The sequence below is a fragment of the Biomphalaria glabrata genome, chromosome 18, assembly GCF_947242115.1.
Source record: "Biomphalaria glabrata chromosome 18, xgBioGlab47.1, whole genome shotgun sequence".
NCBI lineage: Eukaryota > Metazoa > Mollusca > Gastropoda > Planorbidae > Biomphalaria > Biomphalaria glabrata.
The window spans coordinates 106,730-129,696 of NC_074728.1; the positions used below are offsets into that span (position 1 = coordinate 106,730).

Genomic DNA, 22,967 nt, shown 5'->3' on the forward strand with positions numbered 1-22,967 from the left:
AAATACTGCATTCCTCACTGATCTTCGGACTCTAAGACTAGCCTTATTATTATTAGCAGGATGTCCAAAGAGTGGCCTTTTTTCCTTGTGCAGCCAGCTTTGCTTTGGACGACCCTTTTTTCAGTGCCTCTCGACTTTCGACCCATAAAAAATGTTTTGGATCTACCTTTGAGCTGCTGAATGTAAAGAAAGGATCCTGTTTTGAAAATTTCGATTTCACCAATGCCCATTGTCCTTTTCTTTTTAAAGCTATATTATAGGCAGCATTACTTAGGGAATTAAGGTGCCCTTACTACCAAGGCATCAGCATGCCTACTTTTCAATGTTTACCTGCAAGTGTTTTATATTGTTACGAATCTCGCTATCCAGGCTTTCTTCAAACTGCACCACACGACACAACGAACTTAAAGAACCTCACAACTCAGGGCTCCAAAGTAACAGTAGCAATTTAATTTCAAATACAATACAAAACTCTACAGTTGGCAACAATATTACACAAACTGTCCAAAAACCTAGCCTTGCTCCGCCTGAATTCACACACCGTACTGTTTCTAACTTCGCCTCGTACTGGTCACATTGCGAGGTAACGTGAAGTCCAGTCTTTCTGACACACTCGCTCTTATATACTGTCTCTACTGGCCTTCTAGAATCGGATGGAACGTTCTTGACCACTCAGAATGATCACAATCGCCGTGACTTGCGTGCGTAATATTTACACACAGGTCGTTGCCGAACTAGCATGTACTGTCACTGGTCACAGTTGACCGCTCGTCCTGCGCTGGACTGGGGCGATTTGCGTCGGCTGACTACACACACACCACTACCCCCATCTGTTCCACCACCAGGTTTATAACAATATGCTTGTGAGTCTTGGACACTGACTGCAGAGCTAGAGAGGAGGATCCTAGCAATGGAATTGAGCTGCTACAGAAGGATCCTAGGTATCACATTTAAAACCGCATCACAAAGTTATTAGAGGCAGGGCTACTGCAGCGATTAGACCCCATGATGACCTGCTATCATAAAAAAACTTGAGCTAAAAATCTATGGCTATATTACAAAGTCTTCGAGGCTCGCTAAGACCTTCCTTCAGGGAAAATTACCAGGAAAAAGAAGAAGAGGCAGAAAGAAAGTGATGGAAAGATAAAGTACATAAAAGAATAGATGGGCCTGCCATTGAAAGAGGTTCTAACTAAGGTAAAAGACTAGTGGAAAGGAGAAAGATGGTGAACAAATCTTGCATGGTGCCCCAATGGTCCAACAGACTAAGGGATAGGTAAAGAGGTTTTTCAGCAGCAGGTATCAAAACTCTCATGTTTCAAATTGACTTAAATCTCTTTACATGTTTTACAACTAAGAAATGAAAATGAAGATTTATCATTCCTTTTTGTAAAAAAATCACAAAAATTACTTGATATTTGTCTGCATTTAAAGATTCCTTGCTTTGTGGTTCAAATATTTAATTAGTGAAATGAAACATTACTTTCTCATTATGATGTAGGTATGAAATTTCAAAACATAACTCCACTCAGGTCTAAGAGCTATTTGATCTTGATTATTCACACTGCACTGTCAACATAACCTACCCTGACATTCATTAACTATTAATCAGATATTAATTTCTTAACCTGAAGAGAAGCATGTTATTATTTTTTTTAAAGCTAAATGATCAAGTTTTTTTTTTATCTCAAGATTAGCTTTAATAAAGTCAGTCTGAGGGAACTTAAATTGTGCTTAAGCAGGTATGATTGGCACTTTCATAATGGTGGATTATTTCAAGTCTTGTCATCTATTTAAGAAAAATGAAACAACATAATGAGTTAAATATTTTGTATTTTATTCTCTATACCCATAACTGTTACATATGATCACTTACAATACATCAAACACACATTAAGATAAATAGACCACACAGTCCATGTTTTCTATGCTACTAACATTTGAGAAACAAATGACATCCCTATTTTGAAAGTCATTGTTAGTCCCATTTCATTCAGAGATTAAATACACATGGACTCTGCACCAGGTGTTTTTAGCAATGAACTTATAAACATGTTTCTTGAATCTTAGCCACACTAAAATCAAATTAAGCATTATGCTCAGTCATTAAATAAAACATTATGTAGCACTGTCAGATGTTGATTACAATTAAGAACATACACAATAAAAAAAAAAGAGCAAAGTAAAAATGAAATGCTCTAAATGTGGTAAGTTTTAAAAATCTTCTATTATGACTGGGATACTTTTTAGATTTCTAGCACTCCATAAAACACTCTAAGTGCAATGTGGAGTACATTGGAAGTCAATGAAGGATGAGAAATTTTTACCAACAGCATAGAACCAATGTCTTGCATACCCCACCAACAAGAGACAATGTTGATATAGATATCACAAAACAACATCAACATGTTAAGACAAACACTAACACACAAATATTATGTGAGTACATGACATCAATAAAGTAGTACAAATATTTTGAACTTTCAAAGACTAGGTGATCATTCACTTTTGATTTCATTTTTCAAAACAGACAAGTTCAATTTTTTTTTGTGGCAAAAACAAAATGGTTAAATGTCTCCACCAGATAAAAAAAAATCAATTGATAAACCTTCAACAGCCTAAAAAATATAATTAATTAATGAAACTGTACATAAGTAAGTTTTGAAGTACTAATACAATACTTTAGGGGGACCATCACCAGTTGAAACAAATATCAAACCCATTAAATCTTACATTCTGATTAGTATAAGCAAATAGTATTTGAAAGAGATTAATAGAACTGCTCTAAAAAAGTAAAGTTATTGACACAGTGCAGCATAGAAATCAAGAACCAAAGACTAAATCAAAAGCAGACAATGGATTGATGCACTAAACTAGCAGTTAACAGCTTGTTTATCAATGTTTTTGATTTATTTTAAAATTTTAGCTTTAATTCCAAAACTCTGCCTTAAAAGTTTAATTGTGTCTACCATGCTAATATCATTTCCTCTGAGTGTCTATAAATCTTTGCAGAAGTAACATCAAATGGGTTTGAGTATAAATATAACTATTACCAAGGAAAAAAATTCTGATCAACAGATTTAACTTGTGCTAATTTAAAATAAAAATTGGTTCGAATACATAAAAATCACACAAAAAATGATTAAGTTGTAATTTCATATTAGTTCTTAGTACATGTATGTAAATACATAAGTAAGAACTAAAAAAATGTGGGTTGAAATCTACGTATGTATGCACTAGAACTTTATACCCTGAACATGTAGAAAATAAAAACAAAAACAACTCATAACATAACAAAAAGATTGTATGTCATAAATATAAATATCTGATAACCTCTTAAAATGTAATCAATTCATCTGAGGTGAAACAACAGTCAACAATCTTTAATTGAAATGATTTTCAGTTTCTGTGTCAAATTAAAATTATGTGATGCATTCAAAAGTTGCTAACATAAATAATTCTATTCAATATAACTGTAACTATATTTACAAAAAATACAATTTTTTTCATATAGGTTTTTAAATTTAAAATTATTTTTATATCATGACATTTTTATTTTGATTCATCAGAAATTAGCTAAAATGTGCTACTGATTTCAACTACCAGTGTTTGTATGTAAAATGCCACTAAATATTTTGATTGCACCAAATAGTAACACTTTGGAAAACAAACATTTGACTAAACAATTGAATTAACAAATAAACATTGTAATATGGCATAAAAAGTTGGTGTCGAGAGATTTTAAACAAGCCTTAACAAGATTTTAAAATAAAGAAATGCAATACATGAATGAGAGTCTAGAAGTCAATCTAAGGAAGTCATAGTTTTCAAACACATTACATAAAACTAGTAACAATTTGGACAATGTTACCATCTAACAAGTTTTTTTTTGTTTTTTTAAATAAGATTTAATAATGACATGAGAAAGGGACCAGCAACATGGAAAGTTGTCTGGAACTCCATGTAGTCAAAAATGCTATAAAAAAACTAACCATATTATCCATATGAACATTTTAAAATTGTGCATAAAATGGCTAGTTTGCCAGGGTCACTAACACTAATGGTACGTTCACTAGATGAAATAAAGCCAGCTTTAGAATTGAAGAAGGAAATGGTGGAACATAACAGGAATGTTGAATCATCACAACCAAGTGAGCAAACAATCATTTGGTAGCTAATTAAGTTTTGAGAATCATTGCAAAAAGAAAGTTGGCAGGCGTGTGCTTTGTAAATGACCTGGCATTATAACATCAAATCATTCATAAAATTAAAAAACAAAATATACTTATTAAATGATAATAATGCTGATAAATATTTTATTCAAAAGCAAACTTTCGACAAATATTGAACAAATTAATGAATTAAAAATTTTGATATCACATATTGAAATAAAAAGGTCAAATAGCCTTTGCTATCCAAAAAAAATCCAACATAGTAATCTTTTTTTCTTTTTTAGAATGACAAAAGCATTTTATAATTTTATTTTGAAATTTTATGAGCTCAAAATCACTTAGTTATTGTAATACAACTTACAACTAATAACATGTAATATGGCTGCCTGGTCGTGCGGTTTGCATGCTGGACTGTCGTTTGGATTTATCGATGGTCCCGGGTTCAAACCCTGCCCGCTCCCATCCCCCGTCGTCCTGCGGGAGATTTGGACTAGGAAGTAAACTATCTTCAACTCTGAAAGAACATCCGAAATATGTAAAACATTTTTTTTTACATGAGGTGGGTCTAAGGTTAATTATGTGTTTATGAGATTTAGTTGGTATCAGATTCAACTTGTAAACAAGTTTAAACCCTGACTGTAATGGCAGAATATTATGATATGAACAACTAATAACAAAGAAAAAAAAAGATTAATTTACACAATTTAGTCAGCCTTGAACTTGAGGCTATGCTTTATTCGTCTTGGGAGGTGTCAAATAGTCTTTATCATCTAAATCATCTGGGTCAACCTCATGATCACTTTCCTCAGTACTAAGTCTATCAAAGCCTTTATGAGAATTCCAAGTAAAGCCTTTAAGGTTAAAAACCTTTCCCTTCTTTCCATGTCCATAACATTTAAATTTTCCTAATGAAAAAAAAAAAAGAAAGAACAAATATTAAATTGTAGAAAACATCCAAATTTTAACAAAAAGAATTTAAAAAATTAAATGCATGTTATGTTGTAAAGGTTTTTAAATGACCTGAATATATTATAAACCGCCCAATAATTTTTATTTCATTTTATAGTATTGATCATTAAACTAGAGGAAAGGATTAAAAATTCTGTAATTTAATAATATAAAAAATGTTTTAAATTTCATTCAATCTAGCTAAAAACTAAAACTAAAAAAAAATTTATAACACCAGACTGATGTGCCCTGACTAGAAGTAGCAACAAGATGACTGGTACCACAAGTAAGATGCCAATTGATGACAGAGGGAGAGACATCACTGCTATCTTTGATAGCCTCAGACAACTCTGTGGTATTGGTTTCACTCTGGTCCAATGGATTGCTGACAGTAACTGGCTCTGAGTACTTTCCTCAACTGTGGCATAAAATTGAATAAAGTTAAGGCATTTTAGCTTTTCCTAAGATGTCTACACAAATTACTTTTCACCTTATGAAACTAGGAAATTTCTTGAAAAATCTACACAGCTATTTGTAAACTTCAGTTGAGCCGAAGCAAAGTCTAAGTTATTTTACTTCTACCATTTTCTTTGCTCTAATAAAGAGTAAGCTAGTAGTTCACAATGACCACTCAACACAATAAATTCAATTATTGAAAAGATTTTCTTTCTGTATTACAATCATCGCTTGCACTTCTAATCGGATTCAATTTGCTTTTACATGTCTCTAAGGAAAGTGATAAAATTATAGACAATAAAAGAGTCCAGGACGTTTCATTCAGAGAGTAGTACAGATCACAAGTACATATTTAGATTAATACTGATGCAAACTTTTTAACAGCCAATTATAAACTAATAACAGACTTTACAAATGAACATTCACATCAACATTCATTACCAGGTGAATGTGAAAGCAATCTTCCTTATTTACCTTTGTTATGCTGTGAACTTGACTGTACTGTAACAGGTCTGCTAAACTTCCAAACACTTTCAGGGTCCAATTCCCCTACATAGATGCTATGTGTTACTGGATCTGCTGCTACATAATGTGGGTTTCGCATGTTCTGAAAGATTGTGGAGATTTTAATGTAGTTTCCCACGAGGTCAATACATTCAAAACATTTTTACTTTGTAAAAGTTGAATAAGAATAAATAAATAAAACATAACTTTGATAAATTATGTTACAATGAGAGAGATTAGCTATTTGTAGTTAAACTAAGCTGAGTTTTGTTGTCACATGAAATAGAACTTTACATCTGGTACATTCCACATTTCCAACAAATCTCCAGTATTTATGTCTGATGTGAAACCCTGGACAGTTGTATCAATGGGGCCATCAAAAGCAGGACCATTCACAGCATACAGTAAACCTCCTATAGAACAAAAAATGAGCTGTTTGATAATGCAGCAAACTACTGACCAAAATCTACAATAAAATATTAATGGTGATATTGTCACATTTTTCTTTGTTTACAAAATAATGAAGTCTCATCTTCTATTAGCTATGTACCAGTAGAAACATAGTTTGAACTTTATAAAATGCTGATAAGGGGAAAAACCAACCAAGCTAAGCACATTTATGTAACCTAATTTATTTAGCTTAAAATCTTTATTTTGTTTAATATTTTTTTTAAGTTCTGGATGTTCCTTCAGAACTAAACATAACTATGTTCTAACCCAAACCTCCTGCAGGATGACAGGGGATGGCAGTGTTCAAACTCAAAACAATCCTGATGAGTTCGAAGGGCATACCACAAAATGTGGCTATTGAATACAATTCATATGGTATCTGGTTTTATAGTTTTAAATTGTTATCATGAAACATGACTTGAAAATCATGCACATCAAACTAATAATCAGATATATATTTAGGAAGTTACCTGCACCAAACTGAACATTCCTTTTCCCAAAGGACATCAAAAAAGTTCCATCTTTGGAAAATTTCAGAACTCTGCTATTACAGTACCTGTTTTACAAAAAGTAGGCTTGTAATAAAACAATCAAGATTTGATTATTTTTACATAATTCAAAATTCAAATTTAAAATATATTTTTTAATGCCTAATCAGTATCAATGGACTCATTTATTTAAAGCAATATTTGCTGACACAATATATAATTACAATTAATTGCAAAGCCTAGTATTACCCATCAGATACAAAAAACTCTCCAGACATAAGAACAGCTACATCAGTAGGTTTACAAAAAAGATTTGTATCTTCACCATGTTGGAACTTCTGTCCTGGTGTCATTTTTGGTACAGTCTGACCTGGTGGTATTTTAAAAACCTAAAGAGAAACAAAATTATATTAATTTGTAGACCAAAAGAAAGTACAGTAGTGAAGGAAATCAATCTTACATAACTAAAACAAATTAATTATTTTGTTACATTTTTTTCATCTGATATCAAGTGCTATAATATTCAGTGTTAGAATTCTTGTGTTTTTTTTTAAAGCTTTTATGTTGTCAATAAGATCAATTCAATTTGTTTAACACATGTTGAGAAGAACAACAAAGAAATGTTTTACCTGATGCATTGCTACATCTGTTAACCAAATATTTCCTTGATGGTCCGCTGTAATACCATGAGGCATAAAATACCTGAAAATAATACAAGTTGGGTTGCAGTCATCATTCAGGTTATTGAAACAAAGTTTACAATATTTAAAAAAAAAGGCAAATTTTCAAATCTGTGATGTTTCTTTAATATCTGATTAGTCTCATACATATTATAACATATTCCCCTTATTAATTATTTGTTTTAACTCTCTCTTAATCAAGGATATTAATAAACAGGTAAACCTTGGAAATCTTTTTGATAACTTTCATAGCAAAGTTTATGAAACAATATTAGGAATCAGCCTGCCATCTTTGTAAGCTAATGTTTTTTATGGAAGATAATACAATTACATTCTCTGGTATTACTCATTGGTTTGGTGTGCAAATTATTTTATTGAAAAAAAAGTGATTACACTTCACATATCCTTTCATTTTAATCAATAAATGAATTTAAATCTTGTACATTTTTTTATACAATGCTATCTACTCATTATATCCCTTCTCAATGATCTATATTAATTTCAAAAAGAAAGAAGGACATGGTGCACTAGGGATTTATATTTGGATAATGTTTGTGACTAATGAATGAGTTTCATCCTAAGCTGCATCCTTTAATGTACATGTCTTAATACTAAATTGTGGGATGTGTGGCCCTATGGCATAAACCCCTTGGATAGCTAACTAAAGGGGCTTGATTAGAATTTTAAATCTGAGAATTGACTCAATCTGAATTTTGTTTACAAAGCACCTGCTTGATCTGAAATATGATCCTAGAACTTGATCCTAAAATGTGATTTCTAGAGCTTCCTAAGCCTCTAATCTTTATGTATTGAAATTTTTCTAATGTGAAAGACAATGTTTGTTTGTTTTTATTTAATCTGACAAAATGAAACAAAAAAAAAGAAAAAACTAGACATGTTAAAGTCTCAATTATAAAATTATAATGGCAGGATAAATTGTTGATAGGATGGCTGTTAAAAATGTATTTGCTATTGTGAATTGCTAGATTGCAAGCATATATAGCCCCCCACCCCAAAAAAAAAGCATGCTTCTGGAAAAAGGATCTCCCCTAAGACTGCATAACATTCTAATCTCTAGCTTGTTATCTTAAAAGAAACTGTTCTTTAAATCATAAGCAGATAAAAATACTTTACCAGCACTGCCTCATCAGCAATTTAAAGCCCTCTGGGCAAGTGCCTGGAACAGGAAGGTGAAGGATATTGCTTCCCACTCCCCAGATGATAGCAGAAGAATCCACATCTTTGTAGGGTACTTCTTCTGTCAACAGTTCCCATAAGACAACACCATAAGACCTGTAATTTAAAGAGTAATATGACACTTAAGTAAATTCTTACAAGATTCTTTCAAAAAAACTTATGACAAGTTTCTTGATATGAGACAGTGACTAAGGTTAATGGCTTAAAACCATTTCTTTATCACTGCACTTAGTTAAAATATGTGAGTCTTTGTTGTTGTTTTTTTAAATTATAGAGCAATTATATTTATGAGCTTTGTCAGATAAAAAAAAAAACACAATCTAATAAAATACACAGAAAGTCACATTTCCCCATATGAATTTTTAAAAAGTGCTCTTCTTCCCTAGTGCCATTACAGCAAAGAACGAGTTGCCTAATCAACAAGGAAAACCAATAACTTAGCAAAGTAAGTCTTTAATGAACATGTAAAGCTTAACAAATGGATATTTGTAAGATGTAAATATTCATAAAAACTTTTTCTAGTAAGATCAAAAGCAAAATATGTTTGATGTTAGTGTAAATTGATAAGAATATGAGTTGGATGCTAGTGTAAATTGATTAGAATTTTAGTTGGATTCTAGTGTAAGTTGGTGAAACTATTCTGTTTTTGTATTGATAATTGTTCATAAAAAGATGATCTATAAATTAGACATGGATTTGATGTACAAATATCCAATAATCTTTTAACTAATATGAATTTAAAAATCAGTAAATATAAAATTCTTTAGTTACTATATAGTAAACCTTGTTTGCATAAAAGTATAACATATGAAAAGGATTTCAGATATTCTAGGAAGCAAGTCTTCCATTACTGGAAGGGAAAAACATTCTCTTTTAAGTGCCTTGCTGAGAGGACAAGGATCTAAACAGATACAGAGTTTCCCAGATTTTTTAGTTGCAATCACATTCAACTGACCCAGTCAGTAAGTTTATCAACAGGCACAATGATTCCTTTTTCTGTTAGCAGTTCTAACTCAGACTTTACTTTAGCCTGCATAGCTAAAGGTACACGACCAGATGGACATGTAACTGGTGTTATGACAGGATTCACTTCTAAGTGTACAACACCAGGTAATTCACCCTGCTGATCATCTAATACATCAGAGAACTGTTCAACTATTTTTGTCGATAACCTTGGTAGAGGCTTATCAACACTTTCAAAAGTATGATAGTTTATTGTAATTAGTCCCATTTTTTCTGACATTTTCTTCCCTAACAGGGGAGTTAAGTCATCTTTCACAACCACGAAATCAACACGATATCTCTTGTTGGTCTTTGGATTTTGTACTACGAGTTGTACCTTTCCACTTGAGTCAATCTGACACACAATCTTCTCACCAGCTATGATCATTTCAGCTTTTATGATCTTATTGCTTGGTCCACCTTGTACAGCAAGCACAGCCTCATCACTAGAAGATAATGAATAACAATCATCACTGTCCTCCTGTACACATTGCAGTTTCTTTTGGTTGCATTGAATGCCAAAACAATTTTTTTGTTTACAGATATTACATATTTTACCCCATGCAGGACACAGTTCCTTTTTAAATGGGTGATTTTGTCCACAAAATTTACATTTGCGCTGTTTATGAGCAGCATTCTGTTGTAGAATATTTCTGCGAGACAAAACAGCGAACGCCTCATCCTGAGGAGGTGAGGCATCAGATGTACCTGTTTCTAGTACCTTTAGTTGCAAGTCAGCAGCTTCATTTGCCTTGCAGATTTCTATACAAGTCTTGGGTGTTAGTTTATGTTCTTGTAAGAGTTCTTTCTTTGTCCTTGTGTCTCTGATGCCAACAACTACCATTCAGTCTCTTATTAATGACTCTTCCATATGGTTGCAAAAATTGCAAATTGCTCAAATGCACATATTATGTCTTGAACATTGTGCTTTGGTTTAAAGGTGATGCTGTTGTATACTGCCAATGCCTCTGGGCCAATAGTGTGCAAGAACAGTGCTTTGGCATACTCTTCATCTATATCGTTTATTCTCTCTATAGTGCAATAGTTCAGCCACATTTGCTTGAAAAGCTTCCATTCCTCACACCCTTTCTTCACACTTAAAGGAGGTGGAGGGTTAATTCTTGGTTTAAAGTTAGTTTTACTTACAGCTTCCATTTTAGAACTTTTAGAAAGCTGCCTCCATGTTAAATACACTAACAATACTGATGTTTAAAATTTACACTCCATTTTTATTAACATGAAACAAGGAGAGAACAACCAGCAGAGACTAATACACAGTGAATACACACAACTGACACACTTAAGAGTAAACCGTGAACATACTGAACAATAGAACAAGGTAGACTACAAGAAAACAAACAAACACACACACAACATACATAAACATAAATACACATATAAATGTAACAATGGCTACAATGTTGTAAGCCATAATAAAGCAGTGTAAAAAAGATTATATGACAATGAATTATTTTCTAAACTAAAGTATTTCAGAACAAAACCAGTGTAAGTGTGTGTATATTATAATATAGCAGTAAATTGCGCCTGTTTATGTTTCTATACTAGCATTAGCAAAACAAAGACTTACCAAGTATAGCATTGGTTTCATTCAACTGAAAGGCTATGTTTGCATTCTCATGGAGCCCAAACATTTCTGGCTCATCTAAAAGTGGTAGAGATTCAATGTAAGCCTTGACAGTAGCCAATGTTTTCACAAGAGGTGGATAGTTAATACCTTTAAAAATAGTTAAAATTAAAAAATTACCTTCCATGGCACATACAGGAGATTTAATAATAAACAACAATTTTTTTTTTAAAAAGACTTTCTTTCTTATGGGGCTGATGACTTCTTGTAAGAGCAATTACTTTGCTCTTAATTACTGATAATAAATCTTTTAAAAAGGAACAATTTTTACCCGCCCCAAGGCGCACCCCCCCACTAGAAATAGTTGATCACTTTTGTTACCTTGGCTTCATCATATCCAGCAACACTCTACTGGATAAAGACATTAATAACAGGATAGCCAAGGCAATGGCCACCATGTCACGGTTGCAGAAAAGAGTCTGGGACAACATATTGCTGACTAACAGTACTAAAAAGCCCTAATCTACCGGACCTGTGTGTTGAGCACCTTGCTGTATGGAAGTGAAACATGGTCAACCTACTCATGGTCTAAGGCACATCTTTAAAATAAGGTGGCAAGATAAGATAACCAATGAAAAAGTGCTACGAAGAGCAGGGTGCCAGGTCATCCGCTCTGTTATCAGCAGCAGACGCCTTGGCTGGCTTGGCTATGTTCGTAGAATGCCAGTAGGTCGACTTCCACAGGACATTCTGTATGGCGATCTAATAGAAGGCAGGAGAGCCGCTGGTCACCCAGTTTTACATTATACGGATGTATGCAAACGCGACATGAAGCTCTTCAAAATTGACACTAGCAGCTGGGAAGAGGTGGCACTGGATAGATCCACACGGAGAGAGCATAAAGGAAGGGTCACAGATTGCAGATGTCATACACAACAGAAGCAGAAAGAAGGGTGAAAATGCAACAGTGCATGGTGATTACATATGCCCAACCTGCAATCGCAGGTGTGTATCAAGGATTGGCCTCTTTAGTCACACAGGAAGTTGCAAAGGGAAAAGATCGTCTCTCTAGACGTAAAATGCCACAGGAAATCTAGTCAGAATATATAAAACTCAAGTTTGGTGATACAGACAGACATGGCAAAATTAAAAAAGAGTAACCTAGACTAGCATTTAATAGATCTAGATCTATGATCTACAAGGTTCTAGTTTGCAAAATATTCTATTAATTGAACTCTTTGATGGATGGCTGCCTGGTCATGTGGTTTGCACGCTGGACTGTCGTTCAGACTTATCGATGGTCTCAGGTTCAAACCCTGCCCACTCCCATCTGCCGTCGTCCTGCGGGAGGTTTGGACTAGGAAGTAATTATCTTCAACTCTGAAGGAACATCCGAAACATGTAAAACATTTTACAAACAAACATGAATATATGCAGGAATACTTTGCTGATGTATGTGTATTCAGGATATAGATTATCTAGACCTCCAGACCAAATTTAATTGTAAGATATTTATATTTTGAAAAATATAAAGGTCAAACCAGAGTTTTCAAGTGCGCCAATTAGCTGATTATTCTTTTCCCCAAGTTATACTTAAATGGTCAAATTTGTACGAAAATTGTTAAAGCAGTTTTCAAGATCTGTGTCCACCCAAGTATTTGTTTTTTTACCCTATGAAGAATTTGCAAGCTGATAATTATGAACTAAAAACTTTCTCACCCTGACAAACACAACCAAATCAGTCTTATTCAGATCTACTTTTACTATGTTAAATCTTTGCTCAAGTTGCATAGGATTCTGAAGTCAGATTAGAATGGATTTATTCTAATTTGTTATAACAACTTCAATTCTATTAGATTACATCCCTCTCTATGACACGCATCTTACACAGGAATATAAACTTGATCAGTTTTAGCCTTTCTAAGCCCTGCATCATTTCTACAATCTATATAAAATGTTGATGTGCCAAAAACTATTGACTATAACAGTACCTTATCCTAATCGAATCCCTTTACAAAATGTTAGTAGAATATTTTTCTAACTTACTGATGAGAAAGCAATTTGGAATATTTGTATTTTACATTAAAATATGTTGATCTGTGTTAAGGACAATGTGTTTGTACTGACTGAAGTAATACTTGTACGAAGACTAAGATGCTACTTTTGAAGGTTGGATCACAGATATGGTGTATAAAAGGAAAGTCACTACTGGTGAAAAAGGAAACCGGTCCATAATTTAGTTCTAGTTTGCAATCTGCTAATACACATTGACATATGCATCATATAAATTGAATAGGACATAACTTCAAAACATACTTTATTTTGATTATACATTACAATTACCTGATTCCGAGTATTTATATTTTGGTTTTTAGGTTTCAGGTTTGAAAAGTAAATTGTCCTTAAGACATCTTTCATCTTGAGCATCTGTAAAAGAAGTTTTTAAAAATTCCATTAATTGTGTTTTATACTGAAAAAAACAACAACACATAAATATCAGCAATATTGATAAATTTGGAAATTATTGAATATTAATAAACTGTTAAGTCTTTGATGGATGCGTACAGGGGCGGACTGGAAGTCAAAACCGGCCCAGGCATTTCTATGCAATCCGGCCCCCAACATGCCATATGAGGGAGATCGAATTATACATCTCCTCAAAATAATTATGCTAAGTTTGATAAGCTGACAAATAAGGTTGTAGTGTAACTGAGCTGATTTTCTGCGAGCGTCCAGCATGTCAGAAGGTCATGCCCAGTGTGTGTGTTTCATGTCCAGTGTGTATGTGTGTGTATAAACTGCATCAGTGTTATGCGAGACGTGCTGGTTTCATTCACTGTTTACTGTGGTCTAATTTTGTGGAATAAAGCCATGTTATTGGTATTCTGGTCGTTATCATTTCATTTCAACGGTGTTGAATGTTTCTAATTACACTCTAAGAGTTGTAGCTTCATGACCTTCTTTTTCCTTTTGGGAGTATAGTATCTTGAGCACATCAAAATAACTGAATCTCATTTTTGTTAGAGCATCCTTTCTTGATGACCACATTGTAGGACAAAACTTTTCAAAGTGTAATAGAGACTTTACTCTCCATATTAGATTTAAGACACCCCATCTTGCTATGTTGTGAGCATAAAACACATACGCATTTTTTACCAAGAATAGACAGCAGCAACTTCTTGAACACAGCTGACGGAATCATTCAAGATCAAGCTTAAGTTGTTGTTAACGCACATTGTGATTAGGCTAGTCACCATTTAGATAAGCGGGATGAAAGCAGCTCCTTAGGCATACATACAAAATTGAGGATATTTGGATAGCTTTTTTCAAAAATCATCTTTTAATTTTTTTTTCCCTTTTAGTGGGCTTTGGTTGTTAGTCATTGACACAAGCGCAATGAATGACTTGCGGCTATGGGCCCCTATTGGTCGTGGGCCCAGGTTCATTAAACCGTTTCACGTCATGGATGCTACGCCACTGTGTATACAGATGTAGGCTATTACATTATTTCGGAAAATGCATTACACAAGTAGCCCTTTAATACGCTTAGACAATCATGACGCTCTGATTGTTTTGTTTTTTTTTATAAAAGAGGGTAAAACTTTACATCGCAGGACCCTAGTTTTTCAGGTCAATTATTTGGCAGCTGTCTATCCGCACGTATGATGACGTACTGACGTGACCTCACCTGCTCGCGCGCAGAGCGCGCCCGGTCACTGCCCTCTCTCTCTCTCTTCTTTTAGTACGTTAAATCGTAGATGTATGTAATATAGATTAAGATTTTTTTGTACAATTTATTCTTGGAATAACTATTAATGTTTAGATGGTATTTTATGTTTTTAATTGGGGAATTTTTATTAATATATTATTAATTAATTACAGACCTACGTATCTTTGCTAAAAAAATAATATTATAAATCTAATCGTGATAAATCTAATCGTGTGTTAACTGTTTTGTTTCTTTTAAATACGTATTGAAATACATTTTTTTCTGCTCTCGTTTTTTTTTTTTAGAGTATGTAATCTTATTTTTCTACTTTAAAAATAATTATAATTATTAAATATGCAAGCAAAAAATGTGTATTTTGTATATTTTTATGTTTGCGGAAATATAGGCACAGGGTTGACGTACTGCCGTAAATCCATAACTGGATTTTTATATTACGAGTACCCTACAAATGGACATTTTGTTAACCATGACGAGGTTGCCGACTTCTGTCTTGAAAGACAAAGGATGTAAATAACGTACTCACATGAAAAACTAGTTTGTGTTTCCTTTTGAGTCCACGAACAATCGGATCCTACTAAGTAAGCCGATTCCGAAGCGGCAAAGTTAGCCACTGTTCGTATGTCTGAATGCTCCTGTTTTAGGGCTATCTAACAGGGCTGCTTTTTTTGTGCATCCCCTTTTTTATGGCAACTTCATTTCTTTCGCTATCGGCGAGGTTCGTACCAGCACGCTCAGTTTGTTCTGTTGTCCATCCTGCGCGATGTTCTCAAACTATTTGTTTATACCTGTAGTCGTCAAGATAGGGACGGCCCAGGAATATATGGTGCCGCAATTTGGAAGCAGATGTCAAGCAGATAGGCAAGACGTGGGGACAGTTGGAGAGAGAGTCTAACTTGACTCGCTGATTCTTAAGATGAAGGTTTATGTTTCTCATCTTTGCTGCCACTTGCAGTTTTCTCAGTCTCGTAAATGGTCCTGACGTTCCTTGTACTGATGATGGTGAAGGTCGGATAATCCTGGCGCCGAACAGCTGGAGATCCATCTTCTTCCAGGTCCTCTGTTTGGTTGACCCCACTTTTTATTTGGGGGGGGGGGGGGGGAGTCAATATGTCTGTGTTTTATGGCCGACCGTCTAGCGAGTTTGATAGCAGACGTGAGAAGAACTATTGCGGTGGAGAACAGAGATCCTATACGTTGGTTACGGTAAGACACAACGCCGACGGGGCAGTAAAGCACGCGCGTAGCAAATAAATAGGAAATGGTGAAAATGTTTCAAATAAGTATACAAATGGGATTTTTATATAGTTTATTTAAATAAACACACTTTTTATTTAATTATTCTAATAATTAGCTAGAAAAATAAACAAAATCTGCGTATCTCTCTTTCTATGCATCCATTTATCTATCCTCTCTCTGTCTAACTTATCTCTCTCTCTCTATCTATCCCTCTCTCTGTCTAACTTATCTCTATCTATATATCTATATATCTATCTATCCCTCCCTCTCTCTCTCTACCTATCTATCCTCTCTCTGTCTAACTTATCTCTATCTATCCCTCTCTCTAACTTATCTCTCGCTATCTATCCATCTCTCTCTCTATCTATCCCTCTCTCTGTCTATCTATCCCTCTCTCTGTCTAACTTATCTCTCGCTATCTATCCATCTCTCTCTCTATCTATCCCTCTCTCTCTCTATCTATCCCTCTCTCTGTCTAACTTATCTCTATCTATATATCTATCTATCCCTCCCTCTCTCTCTCTACCTATCTATCCTCTCTCTGTCTAACTTATCTCTATCTATCCCTCTCTCTGTCTAACTTATCTCTCGCTATCTATCCATCTCTCTCTCTCTACCTATCTATCCTCTCTCTGTCTAACTTATCTCTATCTATCCCTCTCTCTGTCTAACTTATCTCTATCTATCTATCCCTCTCTCTCTCTCTCTACCTATCTATCCTCTCTCTGTCTAACTTATCTCTCGCTATCTATCCATCTCTCTCTCTATCTATCCATCTCTCTCTCTACCTATCTATCCTCTCTCTGTCTAACTTATCTCTCTCTATCTATCTATCCTTTCTCTATCTATCCCTCTCTCTCTATCTATCCTCTCTCTGTCTAACTTATCTCTATCTATATATCTATCTATCCCTCTCTCTACCTATCTATCCTCTCTCTGTCTAACTTATCTCTATCTATCTATCCCTCTCTCTCTCTCTCTCTCTACCTATCTATCCTCTCTCTGTCTAACTTATCTCTCGCTATCTATCCATCTCTCTCTCTATCTATCCCTCTCTCTCTCTACCTATCTATCCTCTCTCTGTCTAACTTATCTCTATCTATCCCTCTCTCTCTCTCTCTACCTATCTATCCTCTCTCTGTCTAACTTATCTCTCTCTCTCTATCTATTTATCTCTCTATCCATCTATCTATCTAACCTTTATCTCTCTACCTCATCTCTGTCTATATATCTAAAATGTTTCTTTTTAAAAGCTATACAGTTGAAGATACATGAATCTTTTAAAGTAATAAATGTAGGTTTACATACTCAATACATACAATACATCATGAGCCCGCAGGCCATATAAGACAGATGGACATGTTGCGTAACTCCCTCGCCACATGCTAGACTGTCAACATCCACCCATCCCTTCCTATCACACCCCCTGCTGTTTTTTCATGTAACCCTCACTTAAATGGTCAAATCACACACATTTGGATAACCCACGACAGATTTGCATGATTGGTTTGTTTGTCTTAAGTCACGTGTCCACGTTTTAGTTAGGGCAGTTTATTATCAATCTATCCAACAGTGAACATCGCATCGTCGCTTTCCCTTTTTTTATTTCTGATTGATTCGGATACAAAACCCAGTGTGAGTTTCAATCTTTTCAATTCTTTAGTTGTCTCATATAGTTTCATGTCATGACATAATAGATTCCGTTAGCTTATCTGCTTCTCACTTTCCCAACTGATTATTTTTTTCATAGTTTCCTATTCACTTAATGCTTACTTTATTACATTGGAAGTTACAACTTACGTCACTTGACTTTGTCTCTATAAATATTTCTTTGATCATAAATTGGTACCTAGCTGTAATTCACTTAAACATCAGTGTAGAAAATGGGGAGACATATGTTATCATTATCTATTAATACAGTTGATATCAATTCACTTCACTGGTTTTATGTAAAAGCCTTAGAGTTGCTTCTAGTCTCACTCTAGTGTAGCTGAAATAAGTATTTAATTTAATTATGACATTTGCGAAGTCTATGTGGACATAAAAGTAGTCGCTATAGTTTAAATATATCATTCTTCATACATACAATTAATTAAACTATGTCTATCCCAAATTAATACCGAGCGCTCATTTATTATCGGTTCCCGAAGACAAAAGTGGACATCATGGTCATGGTAATCTATGTATCTTTCTTTACACAAAAGCCTCTATACAATTAATATTTGAGCGTTGTATGTTTTACGGTGGATTTCACAACTTGAAATAATTAAAAAAAAAAAAACATTTGTAGAGATCTGGCAGAAATAAGACCACTGTTCAATGAAACTGGATTTTTTTTAGTTGTGGGGTAAATTTTTAGCGTGTTATTTCCACTGTGACTCCAGTGTAGGCCTACTTTCTTAAATTTTATGCTTGATAGCCACACGTTAGAACTGAATCGCAAATATTCTTATATTTGAACATCTTCTAGTTTAGGCTTAGCTTTCATCTCTCTTTTTTATATCTATATTCGTTTCTACGGTTTAAATGCAACTGCAACTTATTTCATTTACATCAGCACTGAGCCTTTGTATTGTATAGCATATGTCTCCTCTACCGGCTTTAAATATAAAAAAAAAAAAAAAAACAGTTACATTTTAGTTAAAATGCCGGTAACTCCTCCGTTGTCTGGTTCCAAGTCCAGAATGTGAAAGGAGGAGGGGCGAGCATATGTTAGGCTACACACTACTCTTCATAAACATCTAGCGGTATACCCATCTAGCTACTGTTATTGAAAATGCGTGGATTTCAGATAAATATCTGTACTTATAAGGAAACCCATTCAGTTTAATTTAATTTGAAAATAAAATAAAGAATATGTTGCACATATACGAAACCCAATATGATTGGTTTACTTCATAGACTATGGTTTACTTTAATTTTAAAGTAAAATTACATTAAATCAATAAATTAAAAAATAATAATTTAGGTCTGTAAAACATTACAAATGAAAAAAAAAATAGTGTGAGCAAAAATATATAAATATAGGCCTATAACCCGTACATATATAGGATAACGGTACCATACATTTGTGACACAAACAAACAAAAAAAAAAACAAATTAAAAAAATAAAGATTAATTCATTCTCATTATTTATTTTTTATAGCCTTTTAAATATTTTTTTTATTACATAATATAGATCCAGAGTTTTCATATCATTAGCGAATTACTATTATAGATCTATCACGAACTATTAGGCCTACATGATACTACCGACACCGTCTAGCCGGTAGTGACCTTGTGACCTGATTACCGTAGCGATAGACAGCGCGGTGCTGCCACTTGCGTAACATTCTTCATAAGGGTCCTGCGATGTAAAGTTTTACCTAAAAGAGTATTATATAATCTTTTTACAATTTACTACGAGTCTTGGTGGCATTCATGCTTCCCTTCCACTGCCCCTACTGGCCCAATTGGGTTCCGGCCCACCGGGCATTTGCCTGAATGCCTATATAGCCAGTCCGCCCCTGGATGTGTATAGTTTTAAAATTGTAGTGGTATTTTATTTTAAAATTATTTTTTTTGTTGCGTTTAAGAAAATGTGATAATCATTCTTACTTCTTATAAATAATTAAATGTGGGCCATCTTTGGTCTAATGACAAAAAAAGTTTGGTCTAGCTGGTATATAGTTGCTGATAAAATACTTTTCTCTCTAAACTCATTTTAGAAAGACAGGCCCATTTCTGTTACTTCTTTTATCCAGCTAGGTGCTTAAAGCCTGATATATTGTAAGTCTATCTGCTGAGCAAAATCCATATAGAAAGTCTATAATCATGTTTGATATAGCATGCACTGTTATGTCATTATCACAAGTATAATCAAATTTTAAAAGAAAGAAGACAGTGTAAATATTTTAAAATAATATATTTTTTGTTTACACATACAGATAAGCATATGGCATGCATAAATCTAGCCAGAATATATTAAATTCTAGTTTGGTGATACAGACACAGACATGGCTACATTAAAAAAGAGTAGCCCAGAGTAGAGTAATGGATCTAGATCTATGATCAACAAGGTTCTAGTTTGCAAAATGTTCTTGATTAGTAGATCTAGACTTATAATCTTATTGGAAGGAATATATGTTACTGTATGTAAAATTGCTTTCTGTTTTAGTATGTATCTCTGCATTTTTCAAATTTGTTGAAACAGGCCAGAATCTAGTTTTTTGTTTTTTTTTAGCTAGATTAATATAGAAATCTAGATGTATTCTTTGCGCTAATATGTCTAGTTTTTAGGAGGGTCGTGGCAGGTTCATCAGCTTATGAACTATCAGATTCAGATCAAAAATCTAGATCTAGAATAATCTAGATCTAACAGTCACCAGTTATTAGAGTTAGACAGTTAGACTATTAATTAAAGTATTAGATTTCTACTACTCATTAGTGATTAGTCATTAGTTTAGTAACACTGACACTAAAACTAGTAAAACTATCACAATGAACAGTTAAAACAAATCACTGTTATCTGAATCAATAAGGTCTTTTACATGTTGATCTGAATATAATTTAGATCTACAAGTTTTAGAGGATCGACCCATTTCCAAACATAAACAACAACAAAAAAAAAGACGACTTTCTGTAATATTAAACCCACGTTGAAGGAAGTAAACCGTGAACTCTTCTGCAAGCGGAAATCACGTAGATTTAGAATATAAGCATTTAAAATTATTAACCAAGAATAGGAACGAAACAAAGATGTTTAACTGCACCGACGACAATGTTGACGCTTAATCGGCTTTTACAAAAATGACCGACGCTATTATCGTCGCTTGGGAGATAAAGAGCTAGATCTAGAATCTAGATCTATAATTCTATATAGACTAGACCAGCGGTTCTCAACCTTTTTAGCTCCTCGACCCCCTAATCCAATTTTAAACTAGACGGCGACCCCAACCATACAATCTTTTTCGTTCATTGGCTGAGGTAAATGTGATTTACCTGATTAGATCATCTCCATAGAAATATTTCATTCCGCAATGGCGTTACGATGCAATTAATCGACAGTAATTTCGGTTGTTGAAAAAGTATACTGCAACAACGAAGATGTGGTCCGCAACAAATATTTTCAAATAACAATTATAAAAGTGAAAAGAAAGAAGTAACTACCAATAAAAATCACGTCTACTTTCATTGATGATACATTCACTTAAGTGTCATTCGTATCTCCTGGCTATTTTTCAGTGTTCTTAGATCTATCTCTATTACTCCCACTTTTTATTTTATTGATACTTGACGATCGTTTCATAATTTGTCCAGTAATAATATAATCTCAATGATTTTCCAAACCTACGTCCTACGTCATCTAAAAGTATAAATGTATTTCGACTATAGAACACATATGCTTGTTACAACACGTTAGAGCAGGGGTTCTCAACCTGTGGGTCGCCACCCCCTTGGGGGTCGATTGACCATTTGCCAGGGGTCGCCTAAGACCATCGAAAATATTGATTGTTATTGTCTACTCTTCTATTGCTGTATGTGTGTGTGTGTGGGGGGGGGGGTCGCGGCAGAGTGGGGGATTGTAAAAAAGGGGTCGCCGAACTTAAAAGGTTGAGAACCGCTGCGTTAGAGACACAGAAATATATTTTAAAAAAAACAACTTCCGATGAAAATAGCCCCCCACCCAAAAAAAAATTATCTTAGGCGACCCCTCGCAAATAGTCATTCGACACCCAAAGGGGATGATTTAGCTCTAGATTTAGACATACAATACATCTAGATCTAGATTAAAAATAATTAAATGTAGCATTTGGCTCTGGATCTAGATTCTAAGAACATATCTAAATCTAGTATTATAGTATCTAGACTACTATAAATAGACTATATATCTAATCTAGATCTACGTATAGATTATAGTCTATATTAAGTATTTAGATCTAGATAATCCCGCCATCCCCTAGGCCTAGGCATTCGAGGACACATCAGTTTACCTGGTTGACCTAAAAACAAAACATGGGCTGCTCTATCTTACTCTAAGTATCTATAATCTATATAGTCTATATATATTAAACACAGTCAGTGTCTGACAAAAGAATAAGGCCCCAAAGTCAGTACTGAATATTTTTCCGGAGGGGGGGCTAAAAAGCTATGATAGCTTGTGAACTGTGTTACATATACATCTAAATCTAGATAAATTCCGCCTTCTCCAAGCCACCTGGATGACCAAAAAAAAAACAACGTATCTTCGAGCACGCTCAGTGTCTGTCGCACACACATACAAAAAGCATCAACGTACCAGCATGCTTAGTGTTTGTGACCTCATTAACGGCTTGACCTTAGCTACTTGGTCGATCAATAATTGGCTCCTCCCACTAGCATCATTGTTGTCAATAAAACTAGAGCAATGTTTTGGGGCTGTGTAGAATGTTGGAAAGTGGAATTGTGTAAGGAGAAAGGGGGTGTAAACAGAATAATAGAGTGACTTATTGTGTTTGAGTGAATTATTTTATCCATTTGTTATGACATTATTATCTGTT

At 34.1% G+C, this 22,967-nt stretch overlaps 1 protein-coding gene across 10 annotated transcripts; it reads right to left on the reverse strand.

The window, feature by feature from the left end:
- Positions 1-1,820: 1,820 nt before the first annotated feature.
- LOC106053053 (peptidyl-glycine alpha-amidating monooxygenase B-like) lies at positions 1,821-21,557 on the reverse strand. Of its 10 annotated transcripts, none has more exons than XR_008775867.1 (12): positions 20,047-20,227; positions 13,826-13,909; positions 11,486-11,632; positions 8,833-8,991; positions 7,648-7,720; positions 7,268-7,407; positions 7,001-7,086; positions 6,375-6,493; positions 6,051-6,183; positions 5,402-5,538; positions 4,872-5,077; positions 1,821-4,686 (listed from the first exon to the last, which is right to left on the reverse strand). XR_008775867.1 is itself a non-coding variant. In XM_056017010.1 (12 exons), exons 5-12 carry the CDS (start codon positions 8,844-8,846, stop codon positions 4,943-4,945), a joined length of 837 nt encoding a protein of 278 aa, XP_055872985.1. In that variant the 5' UTR covers positions 8,847-8,991; positions 11,486-11,632; positions 13,826-13,909; positions 20,047-20,227; positions 20,979-21,388; the 3' UTR covers positions 1,821-4,942. The 10 variants fall into 10 exon arrangements, 9 of the variants coding, with proteins under 9 accessions (XP_055872985.1, XP_055872986.1, XP_055872988.1 ...); XM_056017010.1 differs by adding an exon at positions 20,979-21,388 and having other exon boundaries at positions 1,821-5,077; XM_056017011.1 differs by adding an exon at positions 20,979-21,388 and having other exon boundaries at positions 1,821-5,077; positions 20,047-20,230.
- Between the last annotated feature and the right edge of the window lie 1,410 nt (positions 21,558-22,967).

Excerpts from the sequence above, each read along its gene's own strand:
- LOC106053053 (XM_056017016.1), bottom strand. Across the intron at positions 6,184-6,374 it reads AAATGTGGAATGTACCAGAT|AACATGCGAAACCCACATTA; the intron begins GTAAAGTTCTAT and ends ACAATCTTTCAG. Across the intron at positions 5,539-6,050 it reads AAGTTCACAGCATAACAAAG|TTGAGGAAAGTACTCAGAGC; the intron begins GTAAATAAGGAA and ends TTTATGCCACAG.